Genomic DNA, 21,510 nt, shown 5'->3' on the forward strand with positions numbered 1-21,510 from the left:
CTTTAGTGGTAGATATTCTCAGTGCAGACTCGATGGGCTGAAGGGCCTTTTCTGTGCTCTATGGGCAGGATTTTCTGGCCATGCTCGACCCAAAACCAGAAAATCCCACCTGAGGTCAATGGACCTTTCCTCGCTCCATCCTTCGCCCATTCTGATTCCTGTGGTGGGTGGGATGGTAAAATCTGCCTCTGTGATTCAATCTCCAATTCTGGTTCTTCCCAGATTTTCATCCCTCCATTTTGGGGACCATGCCTCAGCTACCAAGTCCCTGTGCACCAGAATTCTTCCCCTCAACCTCTCCATCACTCTTTCCCACTCAAAGGCACACTGTGAAAGCCACCATTGTGACATCTGCCCTCATTCCCCTTTAGCTGCTTGGTGCCAAATTCTGTTTAATAAGGCTTCTTAAGGGCCATTTTACTATGTTGAAGGCATTACATAAATGCAGGTTGGTTTTGTTATTAGCTAATTTAAAATGTAATGCTTGATTAATGAAGCCAGTTCATTGCTGGTATACTTACTCACCAATTGGAACAACAAAATTGTTTCTCAGTGTATTCCAAATCACCTGAGAATTCCATCGGAAGACTTGATATCTAATATTTGATATCCTCTGCATTAAGCATTTTGTCAGCAGCCTTTGTATTCATGGCAGAATGTGAGTGCAAGACCAGAATGTGCGTAGCCACATTCCTTTTTGCCGGCTAGTCCCAGTTATTCCTCAGGGAGAGTGGAGATGGTGAATCTGTGGAATATGTGAATCACCCTGCGTTAGCCTGTCTCATCTTCTGCTGCGGTTGTGAACGTTTATCTTCATGATGCACGTAGACAATATTTCAGACCATAATTTCTGGAGTTGGCTGACCGACTAGCAGTGTCTGAGAATGGAAAGACCTTTGTGCTCGAGGACGAGAAAGACCTTTTCCAGTTTAATATCTGCCGATTGATGTCTGGAAAACATGCCTGTGCAGTTTCTGGATTGTTAAACTGGGGTCACTCCCCAAGGCCGGAGGTCAACAGACCTTTGCATGGTCCACTGCATTTTCTGTCCTGACCACTATGATTCCTGTGGCGGGCGCGATGGGAAAATTCTGCCCTGGATCTCTGAACATCTGTATCTCAAACTGATACAGGAGGCCTGGAATGCTTTCATTTTTATTCTGTCTGATTGTTCCAGAAGGAACATTAAGTTGTCTCTTCTGTCTGGGTCAGAATATGTACCAGTCTGAGTGCGGTCTTTTTGTTCATAAGTAGTTCCCTCAAATTTAACAACAAAACTCAAAGGGTGGAATTTTCCCAAAAAATGACTGTGTTATTAGAACGAGAAAACCGGACCGATCCACACCAGTTTGTCCAGCGTGGACCAGACTGCACAATCGCCCCACACTTAGTCATTTTTTGAAAGAGTGGTGACTTGCGTGTAGTTCTGGGAGGGACAGGGCCTAACCTTGCTGGTCAGCCCGGCTGTAAAGCGATCGAGAACTGTTTTGAAAGGACACCCTGACCTCTCAGTGCACTGGAAAACCCCCTCGCTCCCCCAACGGACATCAGGAGCCTCCTCCACCTCATCAGTGGCGTGTTTCCCCACCATCTCCCCAGCACAGATCGCCGGCATCGGGGCATTGGGGTCCCAGTGGGACCCCATACGTGATCCCTAATATGCTCCTTCTTCATAGTCCCCTTCATCGTGCCCCCTTCCAAGTCCCACCCCTTTATGGCCCTCACTAAGCTCCCAGTCTCACCCAAGCTCCACCACCATTTAGGCCCCAACCCCTTGGCACAGCCCCGGCAGATTGATAGCACCCACTTGGCAATGTCAGTGTGTCAGGTTGGCAGTGCCAGTTGGGCACAGTGTCGCCATGTCCCCAATCACCCAGGGGCATTAATGACCTCTGAGCCCCCTGGTGTGACCATCATGCCTGGTTTCTGTGAGTGCAGACCAGTAGTGACTCTGGCCACACCCGAGGGTCAGGAAATCCCGGGAGCTGGGAGAATCCAGCGTCCAATGGGCTAAGCATATTTAAATACTACTTTAAATATGCTAATCAGTTTTGTGCCTTTTCTGGGTGAGATCTGATTTGTGCCAGCAGAGAGGGTTTGGGAATATCGTAAATAGTTTTGCGCCAGGCGTATAACATATTTTTAGGCCTGCATTCAATTTTCTGGGATTGGCAAGATCTGCGCCAGGTGGGGTGAGGCTGGAAAATTGTGGCCAAGAAGTTTTCTGAGTTTGTTAATAAAATTGTGCAAAGTGTTTCCCCTGCCATCACATTAATTCTCGGTCTTGTGTATCTTCACGCTCAGAATGTTCTTACCCTTTAGGGAATACTTTGGGAAGTGGTGAAAATATTCCTGAGCTGATTATCAGCCTATTGAACTGCATTGGGAATGCTCCTTCCGTGGCCAACATTCCTGGCGTTGGACTTGAATCTGGAACTTCTGGCCCAGATGTAGGGGTGCTACCACTGCGCCACAAGGCCGCCTCAGCACATCAGTTAAAAATGGGGGACAATTTGAAGAATCTACTAGATAGTTGAAGGAAGGGGAGATTAAACTAAAATGAGGTGTAAGGGATGTGGACTACTGATGGTTCAAAGAATCAATGCGGACTGGTTGGACCCGGCAGTCTAGCCAAGATTTTACTCAAAACGTTGAGAGCTAAAACTGGGTCCTCTGTTTCTGTTTTGGTCTTTTCATATCAGAAGTTTTTTAACTTGATGTATAACTAGAGAACCTTCTCTGACTGATCTTCATGCATTCTCACCAATTGGGAGGACTTGACTGGATCATCTGGATCAGGTCAGCTTGACGGTATGGAAAGTGCACCTCTTGTCCCCTTTACCTCAGTATCTCACCGAGCTGTACCTGGGAGCACTTTGGAGTTGGAATTGCTCATTGCACATTGCCCCGTGAAGCCGTTTGTGAATGGCAGTAAATTAGGATCATTTCGCATTTTAATATTACAAGTCAAATGGTTGAACGGCAAAGTAATTTCACTCCCAGATTTTACTGAATGAAATTAAACTACTCCAATGGGTGCTTTGTCCATGTGAATGGAGATAGGACTAAGGATTTATCAGTCCTTCATCAGCTTGTTGCTCATAACAATGTTTTTTTTTAATTGAAAGTGTATTTAATTGACTGACAATAGATATAACAGCAGCTTTTCAGATGTGTAATAGTCCATGAGTGAACTTCATGTGCTTATAAATGGGCACGGTGTAGGAATAAGGCATTTAGGAAGAAATATGCTGGAACATGCTTGAGTAGAAAGTACATATATAGATTTCAGAGCGATGTTTGCTGATTAATAATGCTTGAAACAACTTACAAGTGCAATACATGGCCATGGCTAGACCAATCATCCCGTCTCACCTTTCGGGGATTGTGACCAGCAGCTCCCTCTGCAGCAAGAACCTGCACCAGGACATTTGTGTTCCATCATACATACCATCATATCCTTTCAACCTTGCCAGCCATCGGGCGGAATGGTGGCACAGTGGTTAGCACTGCTGCCTCACAGCACCAGGGACCCGGGTTCAATTGCTGGCTTGGGTCACTGTCTCTGCGGAGTCTGCATGTTCTCCTCGTGTCTGCGTGGGTTTCCTCCGGGTGCTGCGGTTTCCTCCCACAGTCTGGAAGTTGTGCTGGTTAAGTGTATTGGCCATGCTAAGTTCTCCCTCAGTGTCCCCGAACAAGTGCCCAAGTGTGATGACTACAGTAACTTCAGTGCAGTGTCAATGTAAGCCTACTTGTGACATTAATAAATAAACTTGAAACTTAATAGTGCTTCAAATATACAAGCTGAGTTAGTGAACATACAGAGAACATGTCTATGTTTAGAAAAGGCTGAGGCTACAATGTTTCCACCGATACAAAGATAGAAAAGTCTGAGATCACGTACCAACCAACCGAAAAACAGCTTCTCCCTTGCTGTCATCAGACTTTTGAATGGAGCTACGTCGCTTTCAGTTAATCTTTCTCTGCACCAGAACGATGCCTGTAACACTATGTTCTGTACACTCTCCTTTCCCCCTCTATGTACAGTATACTTTGTCAGTATAGCATACAAGAAACAATATATTTTACTGTACACTAATACATGTGATAATCATAAATCAAATCAAACCAAATCAAAAGACATTTCACATTTCAGATCGCGAGCATCCATGTGGGGAGATGAATTTTAACTTTGGCTGAAGGTGTAAATAGGATTTAAAGGGTTTTTTTTAAGTTTTTATTTACTAGTCACATATAGGCTTACATTCACACTGCAATGAAGTTACTGTGAAAACCCCCTAATTGCCACACTTTGGCATTTGTTTGTGTACATTGAGGGAGAATTTAGCATGGCCGATATACCTAACCAGCACATCTTTCGGACTGTGGAAGGAAACTGGAGCACCCAGAGGAAACCCACGTAGACACGGGGAGATTCTGCACAGATAGTGCACAGATAGCTGAATCCAGGCCCCTGGTGCTGTGGGGCAGCAGTGCTAACCACTGTGCCACCGTACTGCCCCCATAAATAGCAAGTTGACCACCTACTACTCATCCTGGTCAATATTTGCTCTCATTGAAATTGAATGAAATGATAACTAAGCACTGTGGAGAATGGTAGTGTATTCATGATACCAATGTTAAAATTATCCCTATGATTTTGATGGATTTGTTTCTCCCAACAATCCCCCCCCACCCCCACCCCACCCAAAATACATGCCAAATTAGTTTAATTACAGAGGCACTTCACCACAGGAATCTGCAACTCAAAGTGTGGGGAAAGCCGCTCTAGTTGACAAGATATGTCTGTATGTTCACATGATGTAGTCTAATCAGTGAATTGACCCTTGCTCTCATATGCAGAATGACACGGATCTTGTGGTTACCAATGACCAATTGCAAGGAGATATTGGAAATCTGCCAGACATCTCTCTGGTGAGTATTTGACTTGGTGGCATGCTGCTCATCTGTCATCCCACATTTTGTCTAAGTAATAGATTAGTGTTTCCCAAACTGCAGAAGTAACATTTATCATTATTCTGCATTTGTTGCTGTCGGCTCATTTGGAGATATATTAGAATAAGATTATAATAACAGGAATACGCTGTGAAATACTGCTTTGACTGCAAGACCCCTGTTTATCTCCAAGATTGCTCTACTTAATCCAAACTTTTCAGGCCATAATTAGGCTCAGTAAGATGATTTCACATGTATAATTTTTCATGAATATTTTATAAAATTACAAGTAATTCTGCACATGGGCAGGTGCAATTCATAATCCAAACATTGGACAAGACAGATATAAATGAAGGAGGAAGTGCGTTGAGCTCACCCTGAGTGTAATTCATTTTGGAAAGTACAAAACTTTCATTGCTTAGTGAATTTGCCCAATACCAACAACACAATCACTGCACATTACTGAATTTTGATGCTGAAACAAAGAGACAATGATCCAGGATCATAGAATCCCTATAGTGCAGAAGGAGGCCATTCAGCCCATTGAGTCTGCATCCACAACAATCCCCCCAGGTCCTATCCCTGTAACCCCACATATTTACCAGATAATCTCCCCCACAGCCTACACATCTTAGGACATTAAAGGACAATTTAGCATGGCCAATGGGGTGGCAAGGTGGCACAATGGTTAGCACTGCTGCCTCACAACTCTAGGGAATCGAGTTCAATTCCAGCCTCGGGTCAATGTCTGTGTGGAGTTTGCACGTTCTCCTGTGTCTGCCTTTTGGGTGTCCGGTTTCCTCCCACAGTCCAAAGATATGCAGGTCAGGTTGATTGGCCATGCTGAATTGCCCCTTAGTGTCCCAAGATGTGTAGGTTCGGGGGATTGATGGGGGAAATACATGGGATTAAAGGGATAGGGTTTGGGTGGGATTCTCTATTGGAGAGTCAGTGCAGATTTGATGGCCCAAATGGCCTCCTTCTGTATTGTAAGGATTCTACAATTCTATGAGTCCACCTAACCTGCACATCATTGGGCTGTGGGAGGAAAACAGAACACCCAGAGGAAACCCATGCAGACATGGGGAGAATGTGCAAACTTTGCATAGACAGTGACCCAAGGCCAGTAATAAACCTGGGTCCCTGGCTCTGTGAGGTAACCACTGTGACACCGTACCGCTGGCACAGGATCTTCACAAAGAGCATGACAAAGAGAGATGGAGGAGCGTTTTACCCCCTACAAAAAAAACATAAGTTTGGGCTCGGCAAGCTGTGAACATTTAAAAAATTGTCAAACCTGAACCCAATGCTCCTCGAGCCTGCTGGGTTTAACTAAGGTGGGTTGGGGCTAGGAACATAGGCGCAGGAGTAGACTATTTTGTCCATCAGCGGTAATGCAGGATTGGCAGCCAACCTACTCCAAGGAGGCAGGTTGGACATTTAAACATCATAATGAAGCTAAATTCCTCAGATATTTATCTGCCTTCTAGTTGAATCCTGGCCAGCCAGGGTTCCTCCTCCCTACAGCAACTAAAGGGAGGCAGGTACTGCTGTTTAAGTGCCTCTCCATAGTGTTTGTGTACAGCAAGGTCAGTAATGCTTCCCAAGGCCTCCAAAGCATTACCCACTGTCAGGAAACAGAGATGGAGTTAAGTTATCTCTATCTGTCTTGTTAGATATTAGAAATAAGATGTAGATATTAATGGGTTTAATTTAGTGTTTTTGTGTAAGAAAGTTACAATTCTAGTTTGACTCGTGTTAAACAAAGGTGTTTGCATGTTTGGGTTTTTTTAGTGTCAGTTTCAAACTGTGTTTCTGTCGTGCTGAGTTTACAATGGGAAAAATAAACATGAGCTTGGGGAAAGAATGAGATGTTGCTTAGCAACCAACTTTTAGGGAAAATAAATTTTTGAGTTTAGTTTTAGCTGAAAGCCAGAGTAAAAGAAGCTTAGCAATAAGAGCAGGAACATCTCTCACAGCTTTTCTAGAAGAAAAGCCATACAGTGGAGTAAGGGGGAGGGAAGCAAGTGCCAGAAATCTAAAGAACAGCCAACTAGTCAACAAGACAAATGAAGAGAAGTGCCCAGGAAGCCTGAAATTAAGGGGACAGAGGAAACTGGAACAGAGTACTGTACATTGAAGCCATGAACTGAGAAGGAATTGGCTAGTTAGAAGCCAGAAAGATATCTGAATTGATTCTAAGGTTTGTGATATCCTGGGATCTTCCCGTCCAGTTATAACATCAACTGGAATTGTAACATCAATCATTGCTCCTTCCCCACCCCCTCCCCCAACCTCCCAAACAGGCATCAACCAGAATCGGACACCTTCATCACCACAAGATCAAAGCCCCTGCAAGATTGGACATTCCCACCCCTCACTGCCGGCTGAACCTCCCTCTTCAGGGTCAGACTGCAGCCCTCAGGTACACATCCATGGCTAGGTCTGGACTCTGCCACTCTTCCTTCTTCCACCTTGCTCACTTTGCTGCCAGGAATGCAGTTGCATGCTCCCTACCTACTCTTGATCTGCAGAGTGAGTGCACATGCACGCACACACGTGCACACGCACTGTGGATAAACCTCGACTCCTTGTTGACAACTCTTCCCCCATCACAGTTCAGAAAACTCGTCCTAGTCAAATTCAGGGCTGTAATTTCAGCTACAACAGGTATATAAATCGTCATAAAGGCTGGTAAAAGGAGCAGGACTGATTAGGGACCAAGAAGGGAATTTGTACATGAAGGCAGGGAGCATAGGCAGCTCGGTGGCACAGTGGTTAGCACTGCTGCCTCACAGCGCCAGGGACTCGGGTGTATGTGGAGTTTGCACATTCCCCCCATATCTGCATGGGTTTCCTCCGGATGCTCTAGTTTCCTCCCACAATCCAAAGATGTGTGGGTTAGGTTGATTCGCCATGCTAAATTGTCCCTTGGTGTCGGGGGGACTAGTAGGGTAAATACATGGGGTAATGGGAATATGGCCTGGGTGGGATTGTTGTCAGTGCAGACATGATGGGCTGAATGGCCTCCTTCTGCACTGTGGGGATTCTATGGCAAAGGTATTAGATGAACACTTTACCTGGAAGGTAGATGCTATCTGGGCCAAGGTGACAGAGAAGGAATCTCAGTCAACAGAAGGGTTCAAAATTGATCAGGAGGTATTGATGGATAAACAACTGATACTTAAAGCTGACAAGGCACTGGGACCGGTTGAGATCCATTCTCAGATTTGAAGAAAGTGAGAGTGGAAATTGTAGAGGCGCAGACCATGATCTTCCAGTCTTCCCTAGGCTCAGGGGAGGTGCCAGAGAAATGGAGAATTGTGAACATTACATCCCTGATCAAAAAAGGTTGTAAGAATAAATCCAACAACTACAGACCAGTCAGTTTAATTTCAGTGGTTGGGAACAATTATTCGGAATAGAATCAGTAGGCACATTAAAAAATGTGGGTTGATTAAGAAGAATCAGCATGGATTTCTAAAGGGAAAATTGTGTTCAACTAACTTGCTGAAGATTTTTGAAGTGGTAACAGAGAGGGTCGATGAGGGTAATGCTGTTGATGTGTACACGGACATTCGATACAGTGCTACAGACTTATGAGAGAAGTTGTAGCTCATGGAATAAAAAGCACTGTAGCAATGAAGATACAAAATGGACTAATGGATATTTTTTGGGCTGGAGGAAAGTTTGTAATGGAAACCTTGCTTTTCCTGACAGATATTAATGATCTACTAGATCTAGGTGCACAGGGAATAATTTCAAAGTTTACAGATGGCACAGTATTGTAAACTGTGAGGAGGACAGTGCAAACCTCAGAAGGACATAGACAAGTTGGTGGAGTGGGCAGATAGGTGCAGATGAAATTCAGTGCTGAGAAGTGTGAGGTGATGTAGTTTGATAAGAAGAACATGGAGAGATAATATTAAATGAAGAGTATAATTCTTAAGTGGGTGTGAATGCAGAGGGACCTGGTTGTACACGTGCATAGATCATTGAAGGTGGCAGGACAGGTAGGGGAGCAGTTAATAGTCATATAGTATTCTGGGCTTTATTAATAGTGGCATAGAGTAAAAGAGTAAGGAGGTTATGCTTAACTTGTACAAGGCAATAGTTAGATCACAGTTGGACTATTGTGTACAGCTCTGGGCACCACAGGATTGGAAGGATATGAATACATTGGAGAGAGTGCAAAAATGATTTACTAGAATGGTTCCAGGGATGAGAAACTTCAGTTATGACAGTAGATGTGAGAGGTTGGAGCTGTTTTCTTTGGGAAGAAGAAGGCCATGAGGAGATTTGATAGGGATGTTCAAAACCATAAGGGCACTGGACAGAGTGGATACAGAGAAAGTGTTCCTGCTCATAAAAGGAGCAAGAACAAGAGGGCACAGACTTAAAGTGATTTGCAAAAGAAGCAAATGTGACTTGAGAAAATCTTTCCACACATTAGAAGTCTGGAATGCCCTGCCTGGAAGTATGATGGAAACAGGTCTGATCAAGGCATGAGTTGATTACCTGAATAGAAACAATGTGCAAGGGTGGGGGGAAAGGGCAGTGGAATGGCACTGAGTCATAATGCTCATTTATATAGCCAGTGCAGATGCAATGGGCCAAATGGCCTCCTCCTGTGCCATATCAATTCTCCAAAGAAGTACTAGGATAGTTATGAAGAAGGATAGCAAGTCCCCTTTCAGTGAAGATATAAATGGGAAGATTGGTGATAGTCATAAAATAATTAAAGTCATAAAGAAATTAATTAAAAAGCTACTTACATATAATGGAACTAAAGTAGAAGAAGAAAACCAAGGTTGTAAACTCACAAATTAGTACTGCAGGTCTGCTATTTTCATCCTGTTAATAGTAAAGTACTGAACTCAGTAATTGACACAACGGGGAGTCGATTTTCCAAGTCACAGAAAGTTTGGTCATTTAATTTGATTTTGTTTTGCGAGCAACTTGTAGCAATATTTGATGCTGAAGTACTTCGAACTCAATATTTCATATCTGGAATATTTAGGAACGAGGGATTGGATAGGTCACCAATAGGGATGGGTTAGTGGTGGTTCAATTTGAAATAATCCCTTATTTATTAATTTCTGTCTTAAATATAAATTATTGGAAACCAAACAATTGTGTCGGGGACTATACAGATTGAAGGAGAATAGCCAGATCAATCCATTTATGAAGATGATTAGCGCTCCAGCAAGTTATTGGGGTTCTGTGTCCGGACAGCAACCTAATTATTCTGCAAGCTTTCACTGAGTATTATTTAGTTTATCACTGAAAAAGGTGATAAAAAATCAGATACCTTTAATGTGAAAGTGTACCTTAAATAAATCAATAAATTGTGGTGGGAGAAACATCCTCTCTCTGTACATTAACCGCTGAATTAATAGTACAATCGAATTGTCCAACCTTGTGCCACACCGCCCAAAACTGAGTGCTGTAAATAAAGGGAGATTAATCATTGAAAAGAAGCTCTCTGCTCTCTTTCTTTACATAATCTCCCATCAAAAAACAAATTGCAAGCTGCCAGTTCAGACAGTGACCGATTGAACTTAACACTAGTCATATCAATGGCAGGTATTCTTTGCTTTATTCTGCATAATAAAGCCATCAAATGTATCAGGGAGTCTCCAATTGGAATCCTTAATAGCTGCAATTGAACCTCCATGATCCCAACCATCAACAGGGCAAACTATGTACAACGGTAGCCGCAACATTCCCAGCCATTAGATTGCTAGTAAGCGACTTCTGAGCTTTTAGATATTTCCCTGTTGCCAATATGTGGGTTGACCTTGCTTAAGAATGTTGGCAAGAAGCAACTTTTGGCCTTCATCATTGGCATACAGTTTCAGTTGGGCAAAATGGTAAAACTTTACACCAATGAAAATATAGATTTTAAATGATATCTACTCGTGTTGCCTCCCCTACATTACCCAGACTTCAGACCTCTTCTGGTCCACTATTGTAAACTGCTGTGGATGGCTGTAGTCTGAGCTCCCTAATCCAGGCATAGACATGACAACACAGAAAGAGAGCATTCAGCCTAATACTAACTGCTGGAGCGTATTAGATACCATTGTATCTTCCAGCATCCCTTCCTCTTGGCTCAACTGACAAACCTCAACCCCAGCTGGCAGCAGCCAGTCAGCACTTGGTAATGGTAGTAGTGCATCAGTCAAACACTGAACCTGATGTAAAGGAAGTTCAGGCATTACCACAGTCTCAACATAACTGCCCTTTGAAGACAGTGTGGTGTTGAGCTTTCTTCATTGATAAATAGTTTTTAACCTGTATCAATCTTTAGGAATATGATACTTTCAGGGAAACTGAGTACGGGCACCAACCTGTTAAATTGGAGATATTTATTTTTAGCCCAGACAGGTTATAAGTGGCTTGTTATCAACACATGTAAGGATTCTCCCTGAGAAGCGTTGAGACCAGAACTATGATCTCATTGAATGTCAGTGTAAACTTAAAGGGCCCAATTGCCTGCTCTTGTTCCTAAGTCCTGTGTTCCTCTCCATTAGGTTAGGTTGAAGCAACTCAGACCTTGCACAGTGGTTAGCACTGCTGCCTCACAGCACCAGAGATCCAGGTTGGATTCCTGGCTTGGGTCACTGTCTGTGTGGGGTCTGCATGTTCTCCCCGTATCTACATGGGTTTCCTCCGGATGCTCTGGTTTCCTCCCACAGTCTGAAAGACGTGCTAGTTTGGTGCATTGGCCATGCTAAATGCTCCCTCAGTGTACCTGAACAAGTGCCGGAGTGTGGCGACTAGGGGATTTTCACAGTAAATTAATTGCAGTGTTAATGTATGCCTACTCGTGACACTAATAAATGAATATATACTTGCTGTGGGGCTATAATGAGGCTACTGAATTCCTTGATGAGGGGGAAATATAACTCTCCTACTTGCTCCATTATAATCCAGGTTCCGGGCAGCTGATTACAGAGTGGTAGAAAGTCCAGAGACTGGAAAGACCGTTTGGACGAAGAATATTTACCCAATCTGAATCAGTTACGAATATAATTATTTTTGTTTTCTAGGATAATGTGCAATCGTTTACTGACAACCCTGCAAACTTTCCCCGTCCTCCATCTGAGTCCACCAGCCCTGCCTCATCACAGCAAAAGACAACCAGAGACAGGCCGAAACGCAGCTCATCAGAATCATCGCACTCAGGTCTTTTCTTCACAGCACCTCACAGTCCTTCATTAGCCACCACGAACATTGACACTGATGCCACAAGTGACCATTCCTCTCTTGCCTCTGCCTCGGTAGCTTCGACTGATGAGTCCGTTTGCCAGGCGCACAGTAAGAACTTGAAAGCGCAAAATGTGAGCAGCGAGGTGGCAGCTCAGCTGTCGCGCGTCAACCAGCACATCATCGGACCCTTTCCCAGAGTTAAGTCTCCAACGCAGCTGCCGTCCAGCGCCCACAAGTCTGCGCCGTCATCTCTCCCTCCTCCACCTCCATACCTTCCGGCACCCCTTCCCCCTGTCTCAACCGACAAACCTCACCCCCAGTTAGCGGCAGCCAATCAGCACTTTGTAATGGTGGAGGTCCATCAGCCAAACAGTGAACCCGATGTGAACGAAGTTCGGGCGCTCCCACAGTCTCGACGTAAGTGACCTTCGAAGACAGCGTGGTGTTGAGCTTTTCTCGATTGATAAATAGTTTTTAACCAGTATTGACCTTCAGGAACTTGATGCTTTCAGCCACACCGAATACAGGCTGTTAAATTGAAAATGAACAAAGTGGCTGTCAAGGTCATCTGATAATCTCTGTGGTGATCTTATGAATGAATTCTCAATAAGACTTAAATAAAAATAAAAGCAAATTACTGCAGATGCTGGAATCTGAAACCAAAAGAGAAAATGCTGGAAAATCTCAGCAGGTCTGGCAACATCTATAAGGGGAGATGAGAACTGCATTTTGAGATGACCCTTTGTCAAAGCTCAAAGGCATAGCAAGTGGGAGGCATTTATACTGCAGGGTGAGGGAATGAAAGATGTGTCACAGCCACAGAAACCAAGGGGAGAAGGCTGCTAATGGCAGTCCACAGAGAGAATAAAGGGTGTGAATGGTCAAATGACAGAGAAGCTGTGAGCTGTGACAGGTGAAGATATTGGGGGAAGATGGGACAGAGATAGAATGTAGAAAGGGGGAAGCAGGGGAGAAAAGGGAAGGGAAGGGGGATGAAGTAGGGGGAAAGAGTGAGGGGGGGAGGAAAAATGAGATGCTTAGCGTAGACTGGGTGATCGCTTTGCTGAGCACCTTTGGTCTGTGCACGATCAGGACCCTGACCTTCTGGTTGCTTGCCATTTTAACAAACAATCCTGCTCCCATACCCACATGTTTGTCTTTGGCTTGTGCAATGATCCAGTGAAGCTCAACACAAACTGGAGGAACAACATCTCATTTTCTTGCTAGGCACTTTACAGCCTTCCGGTCTCAACATTGAATTCAACAACTTCAGATGATTTGCTCGACCCCTTTGTTTTCATTCTTCTATTTTATTTTTTACTGTCCTTTACCTTTTGTTTCTTTATTGTCTTTCATCATTTTTCTTCCCCCCCCCCCACCTACTTCATCCCCATTCCCTTACCTTTTCTCACCTCCCACTTCCCCTTTTCTACATTCTACCTCTGTCCCATCTTCCCAGCTCCCCCAACATTTTCATCTATCACAGTTTACAATTTCTCTGCCATTTGGCCATTCACAGTCTTTATTCTCTCTGTGGATAGCCATTAGCAATCTTTTCTCCTGGTTTCTATGGCTGTGATTCATCTTTTATTCCCTCTCCCTGCCACTTCCACTTCCTGTGCCTTTTAACTTTGACAAAGGATCACCTGGACTCGAAACGTCAGCCCTTTCCTCTCGTTACACTCGCTGCCAGACCTGCTGAGATTTTCCAGCATTTTCCCTTTTGGTCCCAATTGGATTTCTCTGCCACGCCTTAAATATCAAAAGCTATATTGAACCATCTTGTGCGTTTGTATTGAATTAGGCTCATGATCTCCCTGAACTGATGGATTTTATTTTTCCAGTGGAAAGCACGATTAATGATCTTCTTACAACAATCTCACATAAATGCAGTTTTCTATCTCAGGCCGTGAAAAGTTTCAAGCAAGACCAAACACATTTTCTGTTTTAAGTAAAATTGACAACGGAATTTTGAATATATTTCAACTTACATCACAAGCACATGAAATTGACAAAATGGGCGACATGGTGGCACAGTGGCTAGCACTGCTGTCTCACAGCTCCAGGGACCTGGGATCAATTCTGGCTTGGGTCACTGTCTGTGTGGAGTTTGCACATTCTCCCCATGTTTGCATGGGTTTCCTCCAGGTGCTCCAGTTTTCTCCCACAGTCCAAAGATGTGTGGGTTAGGTGCATTGGCCATGCTAATATTACCCCTTAGTGTCCTGGGATGCGTAAATTGGAGGGATTAGCCAAGTAAATATGTGGGGTTATGAGGATAGGGCCTGGGGTGGGATTGTTGTCAGTGCAAACTTGATGGGCTGAATGGCCTCCTTCTGCACTGTAGGGATTCTATGATTCTAAAAAGTGCCAGCTTGCCTGTCAATGGAAAATGCTGAAAAATCTCAGCAAGTCCGACAGCATCTGTGGAGAGAGAATAGAGCCGTTTCAAATCTGGATGACCCTTCACTGGCTCTATTCTCCCTTCACAGATGCTGTCAGACCTGCTGAAATTTTCCAGCATTTTCTGTTTTTGTTTCAGATTCCAGCATCTGTGGTATTTTGCCTTTAGCTTGTCTATCAAGCCTGCCTCGCACCATGATGATCACCTTGAGCCTGTCTGACTAGTTGAGATCTTTAATAACAACTTGTATTCAGTTAGTGGCTTTAACATTATAAAATGTGCCTGGGGGTGCTTTGCAGAAGAGTTATAAAGCAGTGTTTAATACTGAGGCGCATGATACATTAGAGCAAGTGATCAAACGCTTGGTGAAAGAGGTAGGTTTATGGAGTGTTTTAATGGAGGAAAGGGATGTGGAGAGGTTTGAGAAGGGAACTGCAGAGTTTAAAGCCTGTGCAACTAAAGACAGAGTCACCAATGATGGCGTGAATAAAATTGGGGAGGCCAGAAATAAATTAGCACAGACATCTTGGAGAGTAGTGGGCTGGAATGGATTACAAACTGCTCCCTATGTTTGTAATCCACCCTAGAGGTTGAATAGGCTTGGTTTGTTTTAGTTGGAGCAAAGGAGACTGAAGCGTGACCTGATTGAGGTATTCATGATTATGAGGAGCATGGACAGGGTGGATAGGGAGCAATTCTTCCCCTTTGTTGAATAGTCAGTTACAAGGGGACACAAGTTGAAAGTGACGGGTGGGAGGTTTAGGGGCTTTGAGGAAAAGTCTTTTTACTCAGAGGGTGGTGATGGTCTGGAATGTGCTGCCTGGGAGAGTGGTAGAGGTGGGATGCCTCACATCCTTTGATAAATACCTGGATGAATACTTGGCATGCCATAACGTTCAAGGCTCTGGGCCAAGTGCTGGCAAGTGGGATTCGGTGGGCAGGTCAAGGCCTTTCATGCATCAGTGCAGACTCTATGGGCCGAAGGGCCTCTTCTGCACTATTATTCTGTGAAGGCCATGGAGGAAGTTGGAAACCAGAACAAGAATTTTAAAATTAATTGGGAGCCAACGTATGTAAGATTCTGATCATTCTGGTAATTTTTAGAATATTATATCTATGCCTTTTATGCTGTGACCACAGTTTAAATTGAATGGTTTGGTTTGAATTTCTGCTGGTTGGAATTCTTCACAGGCTGTGAGATAGTTCAGCAAACCCCAAAGTGATGGGTGAAAGGGTGATGGTGTGAGTAAGGACCCAGGCGGCTGAGCTTTTGGGTCATCTCAAGGTTGCTGTATGTAAAGGTGTAAGGTTGACCTGGAATACATTGGAATAGTCAAATCTGGAGGTAACAAAGGCACAGATGTGGGTTTCAGCAGCAGACGAGCAGAAGCAAAGGCAAATCTAGTGATATTGGAGTTGGAAATAGACAATCTGAATGATGGCATGAATGTATGGTCAGAAATCTCTCTCAGGGTCAAAAACGGCACCAAGGCTTTGCAGGGATCTGGTTCAGTCTCAGAGAATTGCCTGAGGGAAGGATGTTATCAGTGACGAGGGAAGGGAGATTGTGACCAGGAACTGAAGACAATGGCCCCCAGTGTTCCCAATACTGAAATGGAAGAAATCTCTGGCTCATCCAACACTGGATAGTAGACAAGTATTCCATCAGTTAGTGATAAAAGGAGCAGGAGTAGGAGAGGTGCTGATGCGGTAAAGTTAGAAATCATTTGTAGCTCTGCTCTGGACATGTTCCACTCATCATGGAGCGGGTGGGGGTACCAAAACTGAGCACGGTATTCCACATGCAGCCTGTATAGTACCAAAATGCCGCCTTTTGATTTATATTGAATGGTTCCATTAGTACAACGCAAGGCCCGATATTAAGTTGCAGTTACATTAGTTTTCTACAGTGATCATAGTGAGATGAAACAGGAGGTTGAGAGAGATTTAAGGAGACTAGGGGCAGTGCAAAATATAATTTCACTAATGGCAGCCAAAACAAAGATTGCCCAATTTGCTTCTCTGCATAAAAATCATTCAAAGATCAGTGCGGTACAGGAAGGGAGCACATAGAATAGTCACCTGTAGATAGACCAATTGTATTGATGTTTGTAAGTCAATGTGTTGTTTAAAACTTTGAATCGTGTGACTAGGGATTGAGCGGAATCTATTTTCTATCAATAACAGAAATTATGCCACTGTTCCCACCAGCTGCAGCCCTCTCCCAGTTATCTGACAGTGGGCAAACTCTCAGCGAGGACAGTGGGGTTGATGTTGGTGAAGTGGGTGGCAACAGCAAAGACAGCAGTCCCGTTCCTGCAAAGGGCAAGGTCAGCAAGGACTCGCCTGGGAGTGAAGCCAAACCAGAAGCTGTTTCAAAACCAGTAAGTAAGCTTATCCTGCATTTTCTGTTTTTACCTAGTAAGCTTTCGATGCTTAACTGTTCCTGAATGGAAGGCTTTTAAAAAATCATTCACTGGATGTGGGTGTTGCTGGCCAGGCCAACAGCTATTGTCAATGCCCTTGAGAAGGTGGTGATGAACTGCCTTCTTGAACTGCCGCGGTCCATGCCGTGTAGGTACGCCCACAGTGCTGTTAGGGAGGGAGTTCCAGGATTGTGTCCCAGGGATAGTGAAGGAACAATGATATATTGCTCAGAGAGGACGGTGAGTGACTTGGAGGGGAACCTCCAGGTGATGGTGTTCCCAGGTATCTGTTGCCCTTGACCTTCTAGAAGGTAGGGGTCATGGGTTTGGATGGTGTCGCCAAAGGAACCTTGGTGAGTTCATCATTTTAATTAAAACAATTAATTCAGAGGAATGTGCAATAAACATTGGTGTATTTGCGTTTGTGTGACATCTCATACTGTAATGTCTCAAAGTCCTTAAATAGAATCATAGAAGAGTCACCCCTACAGTGAAGAATCCCTATAGTGCAGAAGGAGACCATTTGACCCCTCAAGTCTGCACCAACAACAATCCCATCCAGGCCCTACCCCCATAACCCCATATAATTACTCTGCTAATTTCCCTGACACTAATGGTCAATTTACCATGGCAAATCAACCTAAACCGCACATATTTGGACTGTGGGAGGAAACCAGAGCACCCAGAGGAAACCCACACAGACACGGGGAGGACATGCAGACTCTGCACAAACAGTGACCCAAGCCGGGAATCGAACCTGGGTCTCTGGCGCTTTATAAATTTAACATCATACATTCTGATATTATGATGTAGGACGTTCAAACATTTAACACGTTCATTTGTTCAATTTTTAAAACTCCTTGTAAACCTTGCCAACATGACCGCACACCAGCGAGAGGGGAGATCCGCGATGAATGTGTTTAAAAAAAATCTCTGCAAGTGACCTGGCTTGGGGCACTGTGTGAGTCTGCATGTTCTCCCTGTGTCTGTGTGGGTTTCCTCCGGGTGCTCCGGTTTCCTCCCACAGCCTGAAAGACATTCTGGTTCGGTGCATTGACCATGTTAAATTCTCCCTCAGTGTACCTGGACAGACGCCAGAGTGTGACGACTGGGGTATTTTCACAGTAACTTCATTGTAGTGTTAATGTAAGCTTACTTGTGACACTAATAAACTTTAAATAAACAGCCTGTTCATAAATGTGGTCTTGTTTCAAGCGAGTTCTTGTAATGCATCTTCAGGTCATTGCTGTCTGGCCTGTACTGTTCAATTGTTCTTTTGTTCTGTGTTTGATTATGAGTCTGTTAACTGATCTCTGCTCAATGTGCTTGATTAGTCAAACTTGGGTGTGGAATTGAGAGCAAGGTAAACAGACATTACAGGAGTTGAGCTGTAAGCATGGGTGCAGACATTTGTGATTGCAGAGATATTTTAATACTTTTGCAAATAAACTTGCTGCCCACTCAGAAACTAATGTCATCTCTATATTGTTGTGAGATATATAAAATACACAACAGTATCCCATAGATACATTGCTCTTTCTCTGATGAACGACCTTTCACTGTCGAGATTTGGCTTTCAGCGAGTTTCCCACAGAACTACAGTTCACTCACTGACCAACAGAGTGGAAATGCGTTCTTTTGAAAAGACTCCCAATGACAAGTCAACCTTCCCCAAATGTTTGATGGGCTGAGGAGAGGGAGGATGTCGACTAGAAATGGACCTGTTGTAAATTCACTTTATTGTGTGAGTTTCAGAATCCAATGAAGGAGCACAGGAATGTTTAAAACAATTGGAGTGCTCCATATTCTTTTGAGGCTGCTTTATGCCAATTCCTGTTCCCTGTCTGAATAGGAGGATAGATACTGTCCCCTGGCATTCTCAACCTGGGTGCTAAAGTTAAATGAGAGCAGCAAGGGACAATGTGCTGAATTTTCCAGTTGTTTGTTCTCAGTGTTGGGCCAGCTAAGGAAAGTCCCACACTGCTACACTGGCAGAGCGGGCTCCAACATTACTAGCAACACTGGTTTTCCAGCAATTGGGGTGCCCTGATCTCCAGGGGAAAAAAAAAGAATCACCCCACCCATGAGGATTTCCCATGAGAAACACCCCACCCCACATATATAGGGTGCTCACATATACATGGCCCTGGTGAACTGCCTTGGCACTGCCCCCGGGGAACAGCGCAAAAGTGCTTAGGCAATGCCAGAGTACTGGAGCAGGGCAGTGGCAGGGCATTGTCAAGGTGCTGCCTCAGACATGTTCTCCCACCTCTGGAGCTGCAGTTACCTCTCCCCCTCCCACACCCCCCCAGGTTCTCTTCGCCTGGTTCAGTTTTTAAAACCCCTTGTAAACCTTGCCGATATGACCTCACATCAGCAAGAGGGGAGATCCGCGATGAAGGTGGGTAAAAAAATCCCTGCAAGTATGTATCTGAACACCCAAGTCAGTAGAGTGTCTTTTAATGTTGGAGTATGAAGTAGACAGTCCCGGATAGATCGTGACAGCAGAGTAGTTAGCACTGCTGCTTCATAGCGCCAGCATCCCAGGTTCAACTCTGGCCTTGGGTCACTGTCTGTGTGGAGTTTGCACATTCTCCCCGTGTTTGTATGGGTTTCCTCCAGGTGCTCCGATTTCCTCTAATGGTCCAAAGATCCGGTTGAGCAGCCATGCTAAATTGACCCTAACGTCAGGGGGATTAGCGGGGTAAATGCATGGGTTGTGGGAATAAAGCCTGGTTGGGATTGTGATCAGTACAGACTCAATGGCCGAATGGCCTTCTTCTATACTGTAGGGATTCTATGAAGCTTCAATGAAGTGTGAAGAATCTAAATCTGAGCAATCTGCTAAATTCAGATTTTTTCTTTGGATTCATTCATGGGACATGGGCATCTCTGGCTGGCCAGCATTTACTGCCCCTCCCTTGTTGCCCTTAGAGGGCAGTTGAGAGTCAACCAAATTGCCTTGGCACTAGAGTCACATGTAGGCCAGTCCAGGTAAGAACAGCAGATTTCCTTCCTTAAAGGACATTGGTGAGCCAGATGGTTTTTTTCTGACAATTGACAATGGCTTCATGGTCATCAGTAGATTCTTAATTCCAGACACTTTTTATTGAATTAAGATTTCACCATCTGCCATGATGGGATTCAGACCCATGTCCCCAGAACATTAGTTGGGTTTCTGGATTAATAGTCCAGTGATAATAACACTATGCCACCACCTCCCGTAACATGAGCACTAGGAGCAGGAGTAGGCCATCTGACCCCTCGAGCCCACTCCACCATTCAGTAAGATCATGGCTGATCTTTTCGTGAACTCAGTTCCATTTACTCACCCACTCACCATAATCCTTAATTTCTTTACTGTTCAAAAACTTATCTTTCCTTGCCTTAAAAACATTCAATGAGGTAGCCTCAACTGCTTTACTGGTCAGGAAATTCCATAGATTCACAACCCTTCATGTGAAGAAGTTACTCCTCAATTCAGTTCTAAATCTGCTCCCCCTTATTTTGACGCCATGCCCCTTAGTTCTTGTTTCATCTGCTAGTGGAAACAATTTCCCTGCTTCTATCTTATTTATTCCCTTCATAATCTTATATGTTTCTATTAGACCTCCCCTCATTCTTCTGAATTCTAATGAGTATAGCCCCAGCCTACACTGCCTCTCCTAATAAGCCAGCTCTCTCAACTCCGGAATCAACCTAGTGAATCTCCTCTGCACCGCCTCCAGTGCCAGTATATCCTTTCCCAAGTAAGGAGGCAAAAACTGTACATAGTACTCCAGGTGTAGTCTCACCAGCATCTTATACAGCTGCAACATAACCTCCCTATTTTTAAACTCTATCCCTCTCGCAATGAAGGACAAAATTCCATTTGTGTTCTTAATTACCTGCAAACCAACGTTTTGTGATTCATGCACAAGGACACCCAGATCCCTCTGCATAGCAGCATGCTACAATTTTTGCCATTTAAATAATAGCCCATTTTGCTGTTATTCCTACCAAAGTGAATGACCTCATATTTGCCAAAGCATTGCCCACTCACTTAGACTATCTATATCCCTTTGCAGACTTTCAGCATCCTCTGCACACTTTGCTCTGCCACTCATCTTAGTGTCCTCTGTGAATTTTGACACAGGTCCCCAAATCCAAATCATCTATGTAAATCGTAAACAATTGCGGTCCCAACGCTAATCCCTGAGGCACACCACTAGCCACTGCTCATCAACCAGAAAAACACCCATTTTCCCCCACTCTTTGCTTTCTGTTAGTTAACCAATCCTCTATCCATGCTAATACATTACCCATAACACTGTGCGTCTTTATCTGATATAGCAGTCTTTGGTGCAGCATCTTGTCAAATGCCTCCTGGAAGTCTAGATACGCCACACCCACAGGTTCCCCATTGTCCACTGCACACATAATGTTCTCAAAGAATTCCAACAACTCAGTCAAACGTGACCTGCCTTTCATGAACCCATGCTACATCTTACCAATGGGATAATTTATATC

The 21,510-nt window shown here is 44.2% G+C and overlaps 1 protein-coding gene across 2 annotated transcripts in view; it reads left to right on the forward strand.

Moving 5' to 3' along the window:
• whrna (whirlin a) overlaps positions 1 to 21,510 on the forward strand; it is a 242,549-nt gene that overhangs the window by 202,428 nt on the left and 18,611 nt on the right. The window contains exons 9-11 of one of the 2 annotated variants that reach the window (XM_080212128.1): positions 4,864 to 4,935; positions 12,012 to 12,588; positions 16,763 to 16,959. In XM_080212128.1, coding sequence (XP_080068254.1) covers positions 4,864 to 4,935; positions 12,012 to 12,588; positions 16,763 to 16,959 — 846 coding nt within the window. The remainder of the gene's footprint in view (positions 1 to 4,863; positions 4,936 to 12,011; positions 12,589 to 16,762; positions 16,960 to 21,510) is intronic. The other variant, XM_080212129.1, reaches the window with a different exon arrangement.

The sequence above is a fragment of the Carcharhinus amblyrhynchos genome, chromosome 25 (assembly GCF_965287045.1).
Source record: "Carcharhinus amblyrhynchos chromosome 25, sCarAmb.v2.hapA, whole genome shotgun sequence".
NCBI lineage: Eukaryota > Metazoa > Chordata > Chondrichthyes > Carcharhiniformes > Carcharhinidae > Carcharhinus > Carcharhinus amblyrhynchos.